Here is a 19,978-nt window from a genome sequence, read left to right as displayed (position 1 = left end):
GTTTCTGGTCTCTCTATGTCCATTCCTTTTTGTACCAATAGGAATGATCTTTGTAAAATATTAACCTGAGTATTTTATTCCCCTGGTTTAGACTTTTCAGTAATTCCCCATAGCCTTCAGAGTAGATAAGATGTTTAGTTTGGACTATAAGCCCATTTAACAACTGCCTGACTGTACTTCTCCAGTCTCTACTCCTGTCACTCTTCCCTTCACACTAGATAGTCCAGCTATGCTCAGCTACTTGCAGTTTCCTAAAGTTCTTTTTCCCTACCTCTGTGTCTTTTCGTGTGCTTTTCCTCTGCCTTACATTTCCTTCTCACCCTTCATGACTCCTATTAGGTAGAACTTTTTAGACGTTAACTTTATTCTGCTTATCCCTAAGAATTTAGTGTTACTTTCTGCCAGCAGCTTTCTCTGAAATCTCTCCTTTGTAGGTTAGGTCGCTATGTTTTAGTTTTTTTAGTTTCACAGAACAGAAATGTGCTCAGGTACCTTATGTAATTGGAGTTTCTTAGATGGATACAAAAGTAGGTCTGCTCAGGATCTCTGCTCTTCTGGTGTCTTCCTGTCATCTTGCCTTACCTAATTTCTGATTTCACCCTTTTTCCTTTCATGTTCTATTGATTTCATCATGGGGCTTATCTCTTCTCTGCTGATGCAGTTATACTGCAGCTTAGGTCACTTCAAATTGGTGGGCCCTTCATTCTGCCATTAAGGAAACAGACTCGCTCTTGGCTGCAGATCTCTGCTTCTCTTCGTGACTTTTCTTTCTCTTTCATCTACCAGCTGGCTGGCCAGTTCTCAAATAATTTTACATTGGAAATCCAAATGAACAGTTGACTTGTTATTTACCATGACAGAAGATTGGGCAGAGCTTTTTGCATTAGGCCATTGCATCCAACCAGTGGGCTGGCTGCCCTTTGATTAGGTGCTCAACCCTTGTCTAGTCAGTAGCCATCTTTCTTTCAGAAACATCTGTCTTTCCGCAGGGATTTACAAATAGGTCATTTTGCCTTAGAAAGGCTTGGATGAGGCAGGCAGGCGCAGTCATTGATATGTCTGTGTCCTCAAAGCCCCATCTATATGACCTTTGTCATCAGAGAACTATTACCATTTTGTATTTGGCCTTAATTGGTCTCTTACACCAGACTAGCTTCTCTTGAGAATACAGAGTGGGTTTTATTTTAATGTCTTCAGTTCCTAGCACTGTGCATGGCTTTCAGTTAGTACTTGTTGAATAAAAGTATAAATTGATCCTTTTTCTCAGGTGTTGGTTATTGTGTTGTTTTTTTTGATTGTTCCTCTCCCCAGGTGATTCCTGTCTCTCTGTCTTCCAAATACCTGGAAAGGCTGAAGAACAATGTGATGGTAATTGAAACTTGGAACAAGGTGCAGAGCCCAGGACAGGACAAGTTGCTCGGGCTGGTGAAACTCCCCCTCCATCAGTTTTACGTGTCATTCAAGTAAATAGGATCTTTTGGAGTATTCTTTACTTTACATCTTTAACTTTGTTTGGACTGAAGAGGAATTCTTTGGGTTTGCAAACATGACTAGCCCAATAATACCTTGGAGGACTTTTCTCAGTGTCACCACAGTGGCTGCTCTTTCTATGTTAAAACAGTTCACAGATACTGCTTACCATGTTTCAGGCTCTATGCTAAGAACCTTTCATACATCAAGTCATTTAATCCTCACAACAGTTTTCTAAGGCAGGTAACTTTTATTTCCCCTATTTTACAGATGAGTTAACAGAGGCACAGAGGATTTAAATAACTTGTTATATTTATTGTAAGTAGTAGAACCAGGCTTAGAACCCAGAGAGTTCTACTGCTTCACCAAGAAGTTCTACTACCAAAGGTTATCACCTCACAAAATTAATGGTTTATCTCTGTCACAAAAACATGATGATTATTCCCCATCAGCTATCTGCATGATTTCTCTACTGAGTATTGTCTTTTGGACCTACAGATTTGATCACTGTACCTCACTTATCACTCAGTAGGGTATTGATTTATCTGGAGGTTATTTCTGTCCTCACTACAGACTGTTAATTTTTTGTTTTGGTTCAAGGTACTGATTTTTAATTATTTTAGCACTGACTTCTTTCCTAAGAGCTTTCTCATGGTGCTGTGTTTTAAATGTTGTGTTTTACATTTTACAGAGAACACTTTAGTGTGCACTGTTTCATGTGAGCCTTCCTATAACCCAGGAAGTATTATCATTATCCCCTTTTTACAAATGAGGAAGCTTGTCCTTTGACTTGAAAAAATCAACCTCTCTGGCTTTATTTTCATCATCTGTAAAATGAGGGTGATGATAGACCCCTGTCTCCCTTGTGGCACAATTGTGATAATCCAGTGAGAAAATAAATGGGTAAGCCTTCTGTGAACAGTGAAATACTTATGATGGTAGCACTGGAGAGCATGGTCAGGCTAAGGAGTGCTACTGGAATCATGCCACTGTCAGCTGTAGGCTTTGGCTTTTTCCCCTTTTTTTGCTTGTGATATTAGTGTAGTCTGGTATTTCCCTTCCCTTCTCATTTCATTAGACCCCATTCTTTGCTGACAGAGCATAAAATAATCATAGCTACCAGGTACTTAGCACTTATTGTGTACTAAGTATTGTAGTTGGTATTTTATATTTGTTTCCTCGACTTAGTCCTAACTGCCCTTTGAGGAAGTTTTATTACCTACATTTTACAGAAGACGAAACAGACTTAGAAATGTTAAGTTGATTACTTAGAGTCATCCAACAATTAAGTGGAGAGCTAAGATTTAGCATGGTCTGATGAGCATTTGGACTTTTTTAATCTGTTAATAGTGGATAATATCAACCTTGGCAGTGTTAGAAGGATTATAGATGGAAGATGTTATTGGTAATGTTATCCAAGTCTTATCTGCCAGACACCAAAGTCCATACTTTTTCAAGTTGAACACACTGTAAAATAATGCAATTCAATAAGCTTGTACTGGGATAGTTCTCAGTCCCAGATGCTGGGCTTGGGGTCATGATGATAACAGAGATAAATCAGACACATCCCCTGCTTTCAGATTGCTACGTTAGAACTTATCTGCCTGGGAATTTTTATTTGATGAGTTACGGTAGAATGATGTTTTTTCAGACCACTATTACTTTTCTAGCTGTAGACCCATTTTTAACAAACTGAGAAAATAAGCCAAGTAGGAAATGCAGCAGCAACACTGAGACATGATTGATGGTTATTATTTGCTCATTCATACTTTCTCTTCCTCTAGAGATCCCAAAATTTCTCGCCTGCTGCTTGATGCTCAGTACCCAGTTGTTGCTGTTGACAGCTACATGCCTGTGATTGATGTGTTCTCAGGCCACCAAAATGGGAGTCTTCGCGTCTTTTTAGCCATGGGTTCTTCAGATCAGATAATGGCACTACAAAGATTAAAGAATGAAGAAGGAACACTTCCACCCTTCAGCCCTAGGCCAGCCCATTTTCTGGACCAGCCGTCTATAGCATCTGTTACTATGGTAGTCACTAACCACTTGATTATTTATAAAAACCATAATCTCATTTTAAGGTATACAACATGATGTTTTGATATATGTAACACTATGAAATGGTTACCATAATGAAGCCAATTAACGTTATCAGTCACTTCACCTTGTTACCTTTTGGTGTGTGTGGTGAGTGCACGAGATCTATTGTTTTGCCAAATTTTAAGTTCCATAATCTCATTTTATCTTGCATGTTTTAGTGAAACCATTGCCCCAGATCATTATTTCATTAGTGAAAAGAAACATATTTGCACCCTAATACTTGCTGTAGATTAAAGGAATTATTTATTTTTTATGATTTAAATGTATATCTGTGTTCCTCTGAGCTTTTTGAATCTATGAAGAAACTCTAATTGGACAGCCACCTCTTAATCCTCTAATTCACTAACGGTTAATTAATTGCCTTTTAAAAAATTGGGGTGAATGTAAAACTGCATTTAAAAAGTCTTAATTAAAAAAAAGATAATCAGGGGTGCCTGGGTGGCTCAGTCGGTTGAGCATCCATCCGACTTCGGTTCAGGTCATGATCTCACAGCTCGTGAGTTCAAGCCCCGCATCGGGCTCTGTACTGACAGCTCGGAGCCTTGGAGCCTGCTTCAGATTCTGTGTCTCCCTCTCTCTCTGCCCCTAACCTGCTCGCATTCTGTCTCTGTCTCTCTCAAAAATAAATGAACATTAAAAAAAAATTTTTTTTTGAGATAATCAAGGGGGGAAAAATGGGGGCAGAAGGTTGAGAATGATTCCAAATGTAAGCCAGCAAATCTTACTCTGTTTCTCAGCCAAATCCAGTTGGAAAGTTGTAGTGAAGTTCCTTGCTTTTCTACCAGTAAATTCTTTTTTTTTTTTTTTTTTTTTTTTTTTTTTTCAACGTTTTTTATTTATTTTTGGGATAGAGAGAGACAGAGCATGAACGGGGGAGGGGCAGAGAGAGAGGGAGACACAGAATCGGAAACAGGCTCCAGGCTCCGAGCCATCAGCCCAGAGCCTGATGCGGGGCTCGAACTCACGGACTGCGAGATCGTGACCTGGCTGAAGTCGGACGCTTAACCGACTGCGCCACCCAGGCTCCCCTCTACCAGTAAATTCTTAAAAATAATTTGTACAGTGTTGGACAATTGAGAAAGCACATTGATACACTTTTTCATGTTTATTTCCCTAACACTACATGAGGTGAGTCATTGTCATTCTCTTTTTAAGTGATGAAACAGAATCAAAGATGTTATGTTACTTGTCCAGGGTCACATAGCTAAGAATGAGAAAATCACTGTTCAGACACAGGCCTTCTGACTCAAAATCCGGTCTTCATTCTACTGTGTCATGCCCTACTGTTATCTTACCTTTGGTGTCTTTACTAGCAAAGCCAAATCTCAGTTTCCACATGATTTAAGTATGTTATATTTTCTAATCTGAATGACAAATGTGATGTCTATGACAGAGAAAGAACTATTAGGAAAATGTCTATGAGTAGGTTATTGTTTATTTGTATGTTATGAACTCCAAACTTTTCTTTACTGTTTCTATTAAATACTAGTGTCTACCAATAGATAATAGTAGCTTTTTAAATTTGACAATGACATAAAAGCACAAACACAGAAAACTTATCTATAATATTCCTAAGTCTATTTTAGGTATTATATATGGCCCTCACTTTGCAGTGTAGACTCAGTTTTCATTAAATTCCATACCAAAAGTTAGAAAATGTTACTCATTATGAGCATAAAAGAACTCTCTGAAAGATTAGATATCTATAAATAAATAGTTTTTCTTCCTATACTCATGTCCCTCATCCATTTCAGCATCTACAGAACTGAATTATTACTGTAATACTGTATGGCCAAGTTAAGTAGCTGCTGAGATTGTTTTTCTTTTCTAGGGAATCAAAATGAAAGTTTTCTGTTTCCCTGAGGAAGGTTTTGGAGCAGATACTGCTGATAAATAAAGCAAAGACCTTATGCAATCTGTTCCAGATTCATGGGATTAATGGTTAGAATGTTAAACACATATACATCATACAATTTTATCTGAATCCTGAATCCCCCCTTTGAATATTCCCAGTTATCAGTTGTCTAGTGTCTGTCGAGGCTGTATAGAGTAGAAGTAAAGAGCCTTGGCTCTCGAGTCAGACTACCTGAGTTCAAACCCTTATTCCACTGTTGTTAGCTATACATATTAAATTAACTACTACAAGTCAAAGGCTTAGTACAGTGCCTGGCTATAGTAAATAAAAAAAAACATTAAATTGTTATCAGTAGTAGTTACTTTCAGTAATGGTATATTCACGACCTCCTTGACTAGTCCTTACCATTAATGAGTAGTCTTGGTGTTATTCCAACCTTCACTAAAAATAGTAAGTAAATTAATACCTGTTTGCTTCACATATGTATTTTTTATACAAGAAGATATTCTTAATGTGTCCTATTCTTAATGTACTAAGAATCAGGAGCTGATTGAATTTTATCAAATACCTTGTTAGCATTTATTGAGATAGTCATGTTTCTTTCCTTTATTCTATTTAATGCACTGAAACATTTATGGATTTCCTAATATTGACCTAGGCTCACAGTCTAGAGTAAATCCAGCTGGATCTGATTACAGTGAGCAGTTGTGAGACTTATACACAATGAGAATTAAGTATCTGTTTTAGTATCAGCTAATTATGACTGTTTCTTCATCTATACTCAGATTTTGTAGAGAAGCAGGAATATTCTAAGAATATTTTTTTCTTTAAAGCTCACCAGTATCTCTGTTTCATTTAATAGGCAGAGGACCAAAGAAATGGATTGATGGAGCATCACTTTGAGCTCCACGTAGAGAGCGTTAAAGGGCTAGCCCCTCTTCAGGCAACAGTCTGGGGAGAAGCAGATTGTTATGTCCAGTACTACTTTCCAGTTCAAGACTCTCAATCCAGTGTGCTAAAAGGACCTGAGTTCCTTGAAAACGGTAGGTTTAGGAGGTTAGGGTTTCTCATTCTTGTATGGTTCTTTAATTGGCTATACTTAGGATTTTTTTTTTTTTTTCCTGAGTGAATTTTGAGTTCCTAAATGTTTCGAGTCTTACCTGGGTAGTACAGAAGATGGGCTAAGTTTTAATTTTTCCTTTCTTATGTTGTTTTTTGTAGCTTTTTATTTTGATATGATTTCAAATTTACAGAAAAGTTAACAAAAATAGTACAAAGAACTTCTATATACCCTTTACCTAGATCCCACCCATTATTTATATTTTGCCTGGTCACTCTTATCATCCATACATATACAATTGATTCTCATTATTCAAGGTAGTTACATTCTACATAACATAACAGCGTGAAACACTGAATTAGGGAATACTGAACCATTGCTCTTAGGAGAAATATGTACATATATATCTCACATAGATCATAGTTGTAAATCCTAAAACAACTTATCCTAGTAGATTCTATTTTCTTTATTTTACAAAAGAGAGAAGTGTTAAGTGACTGAGGCTGCCCCAGTAACAATAACGTGGTTGGCATTCAGACCCCATCCAACTGGCCCCAGAGCCAGATATTCTTGCACTACACTACACTACACTACCCCCTACCATTTCCATTGTCTCATCATCTCTAAGAGCTAAAACAAGAAAGCAGAGTGTCCCCTTGTTCTAGCTCAGTTGAGAATGATCAAGTCAGGTGGCTCAGATTTTTTTGGCATTCTGAGTATGTCCACATATAACTGCAAAAGCACTGCCAGTATTGATTTTAGGGTTCAAATAAGGAACTTGTATCCAGAATATATAAAGAACTCTTACAAATAATAATAAAAAGACAATCTAATTAAAAAATATTTAGAAAATCTAAATAGACGTTTCTCTTAAGATATATAAATGGCGCCAATAAGCACATGAAAAGATACTCAGCATCATTAGTCATTTAGGGAATGAAAACCAAAACCACCACAGAATACCACTTCTTTTCACCAAGATGGCAATAATTTTTAAGCAAAAACAAAAACAAAAATCAAACTAACAAGTGTTGGCAAGGATGTGGAGAAATGGCAACCCTTAGACATTGTCCAGCAATGAAGGGATCTCTTTCTTCTATATTATCATGGGGCCCTTGGGGGACCATAGCTACTATGGAAATAGACCTTGATAAAAGTAACATAGAAGATACAGGTTCTGGTATCAGGTGCATGATCTACTAACTCTAAGACCTTTGGATTCACTATGTAACTTCAATATGTCCTATCCTGTCTGTTAAGTAGGAATAATAATAGTTGCTTTGTTTTTCTCACAGGAGTTTTGTAAGGATAAAATTGAAATTGAATATTAGCATACTGTCTTGCTACAGATAAAGCACTAAATGTGTTGGATTATTCTGAATTGCTTTTCTTTTCCAAAGGAATCTCTTTGAAGCCTTTCAGATCTGCAACCACACTCTGTGTTCCAGATCCCATCTTTAATAGTGAGCACCATCACTCTCTCCTGTTGCCAGCTGAAGTTCCAGTGCAAAGGCTTCTGCTGAGTGTCTTCTCTGCACAGGGGCCCATGCCTGGAGGTGGAGTCCAGTTTGAAATCTGGTGCAGGTATAATGTGAAACCAGTTTTGTGCCTAGAAAGGAAGTGCACAATCATAGAGCATCCTTCCCTTGACATCGTAGTTTGAATTATAAGGAAGCTTAGCTTGAATTATAAGGAAGCTAAGCAATCCTTTCTACCCTATTTTATATTACCTGGTTTATTAGTGACTCTTCTCCAGATTTTACTTAAATCTGCTACATTATTAGGCTCTTGAGAGCAGTTGTATCTCATGCTTCTAACCACTTGTTACATTTGGAAGTGAAGTTCTATCAGTTTTACCTCCTACTGCTCTTAAATATTTAGTCACTTGTTTTCTTATTACTGCCCTATTTAGTTCAGGCCCTCATCATATCATGCCTAATTTACTGATAGCCTCCTTACTGGTCTCCCCGCCTCTAAACTCATTTCTTATAATCTGGTCTTCCCACCACCAAAAGAGTAGTCTTTGTAAAATTTAAATCCATTCATGTAACAGACTTGACGTGAATACACAGGCTCAGCCTCTTTTGCATCCCTGCGCCCAAGAAGTGACAAAGAGAGTATAGATTCAAAATAAGAAACAGCATCAACAGAACTAGGGCAGAGTACCATATACTTGCCAGAAACTTTTCCTAAAAACAGTCAGGTGAATTTAAGTTTCATTTAAAACTGATACAAGAATGGAATGTTTTGGAACTAGAGGGTATTATGCTAAACGAAATTAGAGAAAGACAAATATCATATGACTTCACTCGTATGAGGACTTTAAGACACAAAACAGATGAACATAAGGGAAGGGAAGCAAAAATAATATAAAAACAGGGAGGGTGACAAAACATAAAAGACTTAAAAAAAATTTTTTTTTAATGTTTTATTTATTTTTGAGAGAGAAGGAGAGACAGAACATGAGCAGGGAAGGGACAGAGAGAGAGGGAGTCACAGAATCTGAAGCAGGCTCCAGGCTTTGAGCTGTCAGCACGGATCCTGACGCGGGGCTGGAACCCACAAACTGTGAGATCATGACCTGAGCTGAAATCGGACGCCTAACTGACTGAGCCATCCAGGCGCCCCCATAAGAGACTCTTAAATATGGAGAACAGACAGAGGGTTACTGGAGGGGTTGTTGGAGGAGGGGATGGGCTAAATGGGTAAGGGGCATTAAGGAATCTACTCCTGAAATCACTGTTGCACTATATGCTAACTAACTTGGATGTAAATTTAAAAAATAAATTAAAAAAAAAAAAGAATGGAATGTTTTGACAAGAGATGGAAGTACAGTAGATACTAATGGATGCTTTAAATTTGAGGGACTTAGGCCTGAAGCCATAGAAGAGATTGGTACTGCTCCATTTGGAACCACTTTCACTGGCACCAGGGTGTATGTTCGTAAAAGTGGCTACTCCCAGCAGTCTAAGTCAGATGCAGATATCCAAACAGAAAGCTTGTGGGAAGCTGGCCTTTGTTCTGAACATAGAGTATAATTTATGAAGCACTTCCTCCACATGATGGGCAATAAATCCAGTCAGATTGGACCACAGCTGTATACCACAAATACAGAGCAATCAGGCTCCAAAGATAACTCCATACCGAAAGCTGATCTCTTGGGCAAATTGAATAATTTATCCACCTAATTCTTCCAACAACAGCTTGTGCTTGTGTGGCTTACAGATACTATTATCCTAACGTGAGAGACCAGATGGTTGCCAGAGGAACCTTGCCATTATCGAGGATCTGTGCCATGGTAACCATGCAGCACCATGAGGATGTGGGAATACAGACCTTTAATCTCCCTTTAACTCCCAGGCTTGAGAACAGGAAGGAACTGAGGAACCAGTCATCAGGTAATTGAAGACTGGTTTGCCCTTCCCTTTTTTTTTTTTTTTTTTTATTAAATTTTTTTTTTTTTAACGTTTATTTATTTTTGAGACAGAGAGACAGAGCATGAACAGGGGAGGGGCAGAGAGAGAGGGAGATACAGAATCTGAAACGTTGCCCTTCCCTTTTGAAGTCAGTACATGTAAATATCCCTTTTCTCTATAAGTAGTGACTATTCATATTGTGTGAGACCCTTTTAAGAATCTGATGAAAACCATGATCTACCTTCTCTTAGAAAAATGAATATATAAGTGTATTGTATGCAAATTTTGCCTATAGTTTAAAAAATTCACATTTGCAGGGACTCTATTGTTTGTCTCATTTCACCTTTAACTTCAGCAAGCATTTAAGAAGCCTCACAGCATAAATCCTAAGTGTTGTGTAGGCATATTCAGAGAATTAGTATTCCAAGGCAACATGAGCAGATGTGGGATTGGTGGAATACAGTTAGCATGAACTGGGAATTCACTGTAAGGATGGAAGAGGTTAGGATTTAAAGTTGGAAAAGATTAATTAGAATTTAGACTTCTGAATTACATCCTAATTGCTTCATTAGGATGACCTGCCCTCCAAGTATGTCATCAGATAACTAGAATTAGCCTTCTAAATCAAGTTACTATGTTTGCTGGAGAGTATTCCACAACAGGAGGTTTTTATCTTGCCATGGTTAAGATTGAGTTGTTCCTCCTGTCACTGATCAGCTTGTTCTGTTGTTTCTTTTTTTTTTTAACATATTTTATTTATTTTTATATTATTAGTATTTTTAATTTTTTAAATGCTTTATTTATTTTGAGAGAGAGAGAGAGATAGAGTGTGAGTGGTGGAGGGGCAGAGAGAGAGGGAGACACAGAATCCGCAGCAGGCTCCAGCCTCTGAGCTGTCAGCACAGAGCCCGACATGGGGCTTAAACCCACAAATTGTGAGATTATGACCTGAGCCAAAGTTAGATGCTCCACCAACTTAGCCACCCAGGCTCCCCTTTTATTATTATTTTTTTTAATGTTTATTTTTTAGAGAGAGAGAGAGCACACATGCATGCACAAGTGAGGGAGGGGCAGAAAGAGAGGGAGAGAGAGAGTCCAAGGCAGGCTCCACGCTCCCAGCATGGAGACCCACACAGAGCTCAAACTCACAAACCATGAGATCATGACCTGAACCAAAATCAGATGCTTAACCGACTGAGCCACCCAGGCACCCCTGTTCTCTTGTAAAGCTTTCTCTGAAATGTACGAAGGTAGAATTTTTGTAAAAGGATGGCATGTAAAGGATGTTTCAGGTGGTGGTGGTACAAAGGTGATAGAAGTGTAAGTGTGGAAAAGTTTAAAAACGAAGAAAGGGTGGAGTCCATCTCAATTCTATAAGGATAACTGGAAGTTTAAAAAATCTGGAATTAAGTTCTGCCTCTGATAGTTGTGTGATCTTGACAAGCAGTTCAGTCTCTGAGCCATAGTTTCTTGGATGTGAAATGAAAATAGTAACTTTTGTTCTACCTTTATTAATCTTAAAGTATAATAATATAAAATGATTCTGGCTATGGACATATTATCTCACTGCTCATGCCCCTTATTGTTCATTAGGATTGTAGGCAATCCTAATGATTGTCTACCAAACCCCAAGTCTGACCAGGACTTGGGGTTTGGTAGAAGAGACACTGTGCCAACTAACTTTTCTTTTTTCCTTTTGTCCTCAATCTTAAGGTTTACTGGATGTGGGCCTAAAATACAGGCGTACTCCAAGAACAGCAGAGGGAGTTCTTGCTGCCCGAGCTGTCTCTATTTCAGTTGAGATAATCAGAGCCTGTGGTCTGCAAGCAGCAGCCAAGTAAGTCCACCTCACGTTTTTTCATTGCAGTCCACATAGTATATGATGCTCATATATGTAAAACTTCATTTGTACGATTTCCAGTTCAGTAAGCACTTTATTTTTTTCTTTCTCTCTTAAGAAAGCATGTAAGAGTAAAAATGAGTAAATCACTTGCAAACTTTACTGTTATTAGCAACTTAGGTCCTTGACTTTGGTCAACAATCTTGGAGCACCTGGCTGCCTCAATTAGAAGAGCATGTGACTCTTGATCTTGGGGTCATGACTTGGAGCCCCATGTTGGGTGTGGAGATGACTTAAAAATAAAATCTTAAAAAAATTAAAAAATTTTAAAAATTAAAAAATAAATAAAAACCACAAACTTATCCTCTACCCGACTTGATCACTTATTTGTGGTCATATCCTACACCCTTAAACCAGGCCAGGGCCAATGATTCTTCTATAATCTCCTATCCAGTCTCTGAGTATCACCTCCCATTTTTCTAGTTTGTTCCCCTTCAGTCTGTTTGCAATACAGAAACCTCTGTATTGTGATCCTCTGAAAACTTAAGTCAGACCTTGACACACCTCTGCTTAAAACCCATCAGTGACTTTTCATCTCGTACAAACTTCTTAAATGTCTATAAGACCCAACTTGATCTGGCTCCTTATTATTTTTATGACTTCATCTCCTCCTGTTCATCTCCCCTCTGTTTACTGTCCTCCAAACACTGACTTTATTGTTTCTGAACACACCAAGCTCATTTCCCTCTCAGGGATTTTGTCTTGCTGTTTTTTCTGCCTGGAGCACTGTTTCTAAATATAAACAGCATGGCCTTCTCTTATCTCCTTCAGGCCTTTGTTCATACTTCTCTCTACCTTGAGTGTTTTTATTCCTTTTGTCCACTAAACAAACTCCTATTTTCTTTGACTTTGCAGCTTCTTTGCAGCCTTCCTATATGTCTTCCTACACGTAGACAGAATTGGTGCTTTGTCCTTGTCTTTTAGCACCTTGGTTGCAGTTATTTGTTATTTGAATATTCTTTTCAGTTATTGGTATACATGAGTTTTCTCCAGTAGGCTGTGAGTTCTTATAATCACTGCTCGAACTCCTCTGTGCCCCCTGCCACCACATAGCATAATTCTAGCGCATATAAAAGGTACCCACTAAGAAAGAGAACTAAGTCATACTTCTACTGTAGGCTAGTTCACTTTGGACACAAGTTCAAGAAAGAAGGCAAGTGTTCCCTTTTTTCCCTTGCTGTAACTTAGAGTCAGATCATTTGCCTTTAACTTTGCACTCTGTAACTAACAAATTCAATTACTGCCATGCGAGATCTGACACTGAAGCAACTGGTAAAATGTTCAGCCTGGTTAATATTTTCCATCACTGAATTCTCCAAATGGATTTCCAGTAATTGCTTGAGAACATTTAGTGTCAGTGATACCAAGGCAGTTTTTTAACCATGCCATTCCCTCACATTAAAACTTTTGTGATGGTTTTCTTTTTTTTTTTTTTTTTTTTTTTTTTTTAATTTTTTTTTTCAACGTTTTTTATTTATTTTTGGGACAGAGAGAGACAGAGCATGAATGGGGGAGGGGCAGAGAGAGAGGGAGACACAGAATCGGAAACAGGCTCCAGGCTCCGAGCCATCAGCCCAGAGCCTGACGCGGGGCTCGAACTCACGGACCGTGAGATCGTGACCTGGCTGAAGTCGGACGCTTAACCGACTGCGCCACCCAGGCGCCCCTGTGATGGTTTTCTATCGTCAGTAGCAGTGGTCTTCTCATTTTAATTGTGCATTCCTACTAACAGAAAAATAAGGGGCACCTGGGTGACTCAGTCGGTTAAGTGTCTAACTCTTGATTTCGATTCAGGTCATGATCTCATGGATTGTAAGTTCAAGCCCCACATTGGTCTCTGCACTGACAGTGTGGAACCTGCTTAGGATCCTCCCTCTCCTTCTCTCTCTGCCCCTCCCCCACTTGCGCATACGCACACACACGCTCACTCTCTGTCAAAATGAATAAACTTTAAAATAAATAAATAAATAAAAGTTTCACATACCTAGCATACCCTCTGAATATCTGGTACTTATTCATGTATAAATCAGCTTCATGTGCTACTATATTATAATACGTTATAAAATCTACAACAGCATATATAAAACTTTGACATATATGATAACAAATATAGAAGTGGTAATATTTTCTTCCTACGCCCAAGTAGGTTATCCTATATATAAACCCCCTAGGTTGTACACACTTGACTTTAGAGACTACTGGTTCCCAAGATAAACTCTAACCTGCTCAACTTGGCATTCCAAGCCCTTCTTAATCTGAGTCTTGAAAAAGAATAGGAGTTGTCAAAATACCCAAGAGAGCTGAAAACTATTCTGTTCAAAGAGAAGAACATGTGCAAAGGCATGGAGGCATGAAATTTGTGTGTATGGAATACCTGTTCTGTGTAAGACCCAGCCAAGGTCAGAATTTGTAAATATAGCGTTAACTAATATTTAACTGGCAGAGAAGGACTTAGAGTTTAGATGGTCAGTAGATCTTGGAGAGACTGCATAATAGATAAGAAACTCAGTAGTCCCTCTTTCTGGGGATCATGGGGAAACTCAAATCAGATGGCAGGCAGTTTGCTGTAAATCCTGCATTTGGTTTGTGTCACCGTTTCAAGAAGGAACGGTAAGAAGCCAGGCCAATTCTAACACTACATTCTTCTGATAGTTTGGGACAGTTCTGTGACAAACACAATATAATGGAAACAAATTGCACTAGAAATGGGAGCCACCCCCATCTCCCACTAGCTGTGCATGATCTTGGGGTAGTTTCTTCACCTCTCTGGGTCTGTTTCTTCCTCTGAAAAATGGAAATTATGAATACTTCTCCTGATTTTATAAGGATCAGTGTAAGAATTAACAAATATGAAGTAACTTTATAAACTACCAACTACTATTCAAATAATTAGTTCCATTTGTATAGATGGTTTGTATAAATAATGTTACCTTTATTAGCCGGTGGAATATAGTAAAATCAGAAATAAGTTTTACATTGCATCTTATTGAAGAAAGGAATTCTTGGTATCCAGATAGCAGGTGCTCTGAAGTCAGCCTTCTCTCATCAAGAGAAAGCAACCCTCATCTGAAGTGCCAGTGGTCTCCCTGAAAATACATTTTCAATGTCTGTGTAAACAGACCCCTTCTTTCTTTTTCACTTGAGTCTTTTAATTAACCTGATCTTTAACTGAGGATGAGTAGAAACTTCCATGAACATAAATGGGTTCATTGATTTGCTGGTGAAGTACTAGCAAAAAGATAATTGGACCAAAGGAAAAGCAATCACAGTCTAGATATAGACATAGATATATACATATATTTATAGTCACTTGATTGACAGAGATCTTGCTGCACTAGTTTTTAAGTTCCACAAGGGTAAGAAATTATAGCTCTTTCACTCCTATATGTATCTAGCTCTGAGCCCAGTGCATGACACACAGAGAAGATGGTCAGGAAATAATTATTGAATGAATTAATTCAGAATAGCTTTGGGCGCAAACCTTTTTTTTCTTATCAATGCTATATCTGAGAGTTTCCTGTTAAGAGCCCTTTCATTGCCCGTAACAGGTTCTCTGCTTTGTATGTATTATCTAGTGTAATTTTTACGACACTCCTTGAACATTTTATCTTTGTTTTTTTAGCCATTACTGGCATTTGATCTATTTCCCTCTCATGTTTCCTATACCTAATATATACTTCAGAGTCTGCTGTTGTATAGACATACACCAGTCTCCCATTAATGATTTTAGGTTACTTAATTTCATAAGAAATGAAAATATAATAAGCATATAATTATACATACGTCTTTAGTATTTTGTATCCTTATGCTATCCTCATTTTAGCAAAGAGGACAATGAAACTTCAAAGAGTTGAATAACTTGTCCAAGGTCACACATTTAATTAAATGATAGAGCCAAGATTCAAGCTCCAAGTTACTACCCTCTACCAATGTACACCAAGTACAGTAAAGAAGGAACACCTCTAACTCTTCTTTGGGGCTGTCAGAAAATGCTTCAAAAAGTGGTGACCTCTTTGCCTAAATGTCAATTTTATACCCTTGGGGAAGTTGGGGCAAAGGAGTTTTCCTCATACTATACCCACACACTAAAGACTTGACTGCTCTTTATGAGTGTTAGTTAAAGATGGATAGATTCTGTCTGTACATGTGGAACATATGTACTAAGAAAGAGAAGAGCAACCCCAGAGACATCTGGGAACTGACCTGGCAATCATAGCTGGACTGGGTGTTTTCTTGCTGAGCATATATAATCTCATGGAACACCAGCATCAGACAAAGCTGCTTTGCAACCATGATGAGATGAGACAAAAATAAAATTATTCCATAATCTTGTCTAGGAACAAACCAAAACAAGGTCATTATGAAATCACAAAAATACCCAACATCACCCCCATCCTGGCTACAATGAGTGACTGACTGCTGCTGCTTTACCAATCCTAACCTTAGCCTCATTCTAGTTTTAATGTTTATTTGTTTTTAAGAGAGAGAGAGAGCACAAGGAGGGGAGGAGCAGAGAGAGAGGGAGACAGCATCTGTAACAGGCTCCAGACATTGAGCTGTCAGCACAGGGCCAGACGCAAGGCTCCAACTCGGGAACGGTAAAATCATGACCTAGGCCAAAGTTGGACGCTTTAACCGAATGAGCCACCCATGTGCCCCTAGTCTTCCCTCCTAGAAAAGATTCATTAGAACAACTATCAAGAGCAAAGCTCCACTTCCAGGAACGTCTAAATCAACTAACAGGAGTCTAGTGCTAGTAGTCCTTTCTGATACTTTCTTACTAAAATTCCCCATGATTTCCCTTGGTGTATGTTCTTTCTCAGTGTAATGAGCAGTAAAGCCAAGTTGTTCAACTACTGTTGCTGCCTGCTAGTCTTTGGCTGAAGGTCAGTGACAGTAAAATGGAGTGTCCCTGGAGAGTGTAACTCTGGTAGACAGATGAATATTGTCTTCCCCCACCTCATACACATACATTATGATATTTAAATAATTAAGAAAGCACACTGTGGCTCTGCCCAAAGCCTAGATAGGAAATATCTGGTGGGTTAGTGTTCTTGGTGGCCTCATGGAGATGGTGGAGATGTTTTCTAGGCAGTCCAGCTGAGTTATGTTACTACCTTCTCATTGCCATCCTTCTCCCTTTACAGGGCTTTGGCTGAGTTGGAACCCGCTCTACAGTTCAGTGCCACAGTTGGGGTCAATGCCTTTGTCACCACTCATCTCTCCTTCCTGCCCAAGGGAGAACAGCGCCGAACCCGCCCTGTAGCTTGTTCCTTCTGCCCTGAGTTCTCCCATCATGTTGAATTTTCATGTAATTTGGTGACTCAGCACTGTAGTGGAGAGGCCTGTTTCCTGGCAGAGCTGTTGGAGTTTGCAGAGGTCACCTTTGCTATTTATCATGAAGATACCAAGTCAGGTGAGCACCAAATGACCCATCACAACCAGAATTAAAAGGGGTGCAGTTTGGGGATATCTGTGTAGCTCAGTCAGCTAAGCATCTGACTGTTGCTATCAGCTCAGGCCATGATCTCACATTTTGTGATACTGAGCCTTGTATCAGGATTCTGCTTGGGATCCTCTCTCTCCCTCTCTGCCTCCTTTCCATGCACGTGCCCTCTCAAAATAAATAAATAAACATTTAAATAATAATAATAAAAAAATAAAAGGGGCTCTGCTTTGAATGATATAGCCTCTCCTAGGAAATACATGTTGAAGTGTTTAGCCCTTTGGTCAGTAGAGCATTAAATAATTTCTCTTTTTGTTTGATTTAACAGCCACTGATATAACCAGTATTCAGTCAATCAGAGATTATCTGCTTGGAGTAGTAAAGGTTCCTACAAAAGAGCTGCTGGTCAAAAGATCTGGTAAGGATTCTGGATTATCACTTTCTAATCCTACCCCCTCCCCCCATTTGCTTTCCTACAAGAGATCTTGCATGGCTCCCTGCAAGATATGCAAAAGAAAACATGACCCATAATACATGCTTTTGAATTCTCCCAGGTACCCCAGAAGTTTTCTGGTAAGTATTTTAAGTCCTCTCCTAATCATTTCAGAAGTCTTCTAACAAAGCAAAGTAGCTCAAAACTTTGTACTGTCATCTTACTCTAGGAAAGCTGATGATGATGATGATGTTGATGATGATGATGATGATGATGATGATGATGGTGGTAATACTACAAATAATAAATATGGTGATACCCATTATATTATATAGCATTTTGTGAAATATTTTCTCAGATACTGTGTGAGCCTCATTATAACCCTGCTTGGTGGGGATACAGGATCTTACTATTTTTATCTTACAAATGAGGAAATTTAGGCTCACAAAATTTAAATGATTTGCCAAAACTGCACAACTAGTGAGTGGCAGTACTGAAAATCAAATCCAGGTTTACCCATTCTTGTTCATTGTACCCCCCCTCTCTCACTGAAGAAAGAATAAAGAGCTAAAGGCCCAAAAGAAGACAGCCTCCAAGGCCGTCTGGAAATAATGGTCCTATTCTACTTACTGCAAGCTCAGTGACCTAGACCTTTCTGAGCCTCAATTTTCTTATCTCATGAATGGAGACAGTTAATTCCAACAAGTCTACAAAGTAGGGGCTGGTGAAAATAGGGTATATAAAGAACCTGACGTATAGTGGACATTCAGTAAATGTCACCTTTCCTTCTCTTGCCCATCTTCCTACGATTTTGTAATCTACTTTCCAGAATTGTGTCATACATCTCCCAAGTTTAATTGTGAATTAAAATTTGAGCAATACTCTAATAAACAAGTACTCTCTATGTGCCTACCAGAGAGAAGTCTGTACAACTTGGTATATAGGGTTTCTCACTTATGTCATTTATTTATACAATGTGGTAATTAGGAGAATTTGGGCAGGTCTCTGAGCTTCCATTTTCTCATCTGTAAAATAGGGATTATTATCCCAGTTAGCCCTCAGAACTTCACAGCATTATCAGGAAAAGTAAATGAAGTGGTATTTATGAAGCCCTAAGAGTATATCTGACACCCAGTAGATACTCAGTAAAGAATAACTATTATTATTTTGAAATCTAGTGCCTGGTCCTTGGTGTATGTTCACCAAGTAGCAGTTCCTTCAGTGGAAGACCTAGGACTAGGTCTTTTCTACGGTATTGATAGCACCTTCATAACATTTCACTAAATGATGTATATGTGTTTTAATAGGGATGGCTGAATGAATAGGGACGTAGGCAAGTTTTATTTTCTCTCATTGTATTCCTCCTCTTCTCCATCCCTCGTGTAGCAAAATACTGAATTATACATTTTTAGATTCAGGAGGACTTTTAGAGGCCTAATATCCTCATTTGGCTGATGAGAAAACTGAGGGTTGGAGAAGTGAATTGGTGCCATGGATCATATGAGGCAGGGTTTTGGTGGAGGGGGGTTGTTTTTTGTTTGTTTGTTTTTGTTATTTCTGTTGTTGATGTCTCTTAATCTTTTCTTTTTTTAATTTACATCCAAGTTAGTTAGCATATAGTGCAATAATGATTTTAGGAGTAGATTCCAGTGATTCATCCCCTTTGTATAACACCCAGTGCTCATCCCAACAAGTGTCTTCCTTAATGCTCCTTACCCATTTAGCCCATCCCCCCACCCACAACCCTTCCAGCAACCCTCAGTTTGTTCTCTATATTTAAGAATCTATTATGTTTTGTCCCCCTCCTTGTTTTTATATTATTTTTGCTTCCCTTCCTTTATGTTCATCAGCCTTGTATCTTAAATTCCTCATCGGACTGAAGTCATATGATACTTGTCTTCTCTAATTTTGCTTAGCATAATACCCTCTAGTTCTAGCCACGTAGTTGCAAATGGCAAGATTTCATTCTTTTTGATTGCTGAGTAATACTCCATTGTATGTATGTGTGTGTGTATGTATATATATGTATATATATACCACATCATCTTTATCATTCATGTGTCAGTGGACATTTGGGCTCTTTCCATACTTTCAATATTGTTGATAGCACTGCTATAAACATTGCAATGCATGTGCCCCTTTGAAACAGCACTCCTGTATTCCTTGGATAAATACCTAGTAGTGCAATTGCTGGGTTGTAGGGTAGTTCTATTTCTAATTTTTTGAGGAACCTCCATACTGTTTTCCAGAGTGGCTGCACCAGTTTGCATTCCCACGAGCAGTGCAAAAGAGATCCTC

At 38.5% G+C, this 19,978-nt stretch overlaps 1 protein-coding gene across 10 annotated transcripts in view; it reads left to right on the top strand.

The window, feature by feature from the left end:
* The window catches only part of C2CD3 (C2 domain containing 3 centriole elongation regulator), a 145,823-nt gene that overhangs the window by 58,595 nt on the left and 67,250 nt on the right, over positions 1 to 19,978 (top strand). For all 10 annotated transcript variants that reach the window (XM_078433101.2, XM_078433098.2, XM_078433102.2 and 7 more), the window contains 8 exons: positions 1,312 to 1,463; positions 3,255 to 3,501; positions 6,288 to 6,468; positions 7,886 to 8,069; positions 9,711 to 9,883; positions 11,615 to 11,738; positions 16,949 to 17,217; positions 17,576 to 17,665. In XM_078433101.2, the coding sequence (XP_078289227.1) occupies positions 1,312 to 1,463; positions 3,255 to 3,501; positions 6,288 to 6,468; positions 7,886 to 8,069; positions 9,711 to 9,883; positions 11,615 to 11,738; positions 16,949 to 17,217; positions 17,576 to 17,665 (1,420 nt within the window). The remainder of the gene's footprint in view (positions 1 to 1,311; positions 1,464 to 3,254; positions 3,502 to 6,287; positions 6,469 to 7,885; positions 8,070 to 9,710; positions 9,884 to 11,614; positions 11,739 to 16,948; positions 17,218 to 17,575; positions 17,666 to 19,978) is intronic.

This window comes from Panthera onca, chromosome D1, assembly GCF_046562875.1.
Source record: "Panthera onca isolate mPanOnc1 chromosome D1, mPanOnc1 haplotype 2, whole genome shotgun sequence".
NCBI lineage: Eukaryota > Metazoa > Chordata > Mammalia > Carnivora > Felidae > Panthera > Panthera onca.
Note: the sequence above shows the minus strand (reverse complement) of the source record. Positions and strands in the feature narration are given on the sequence as shown.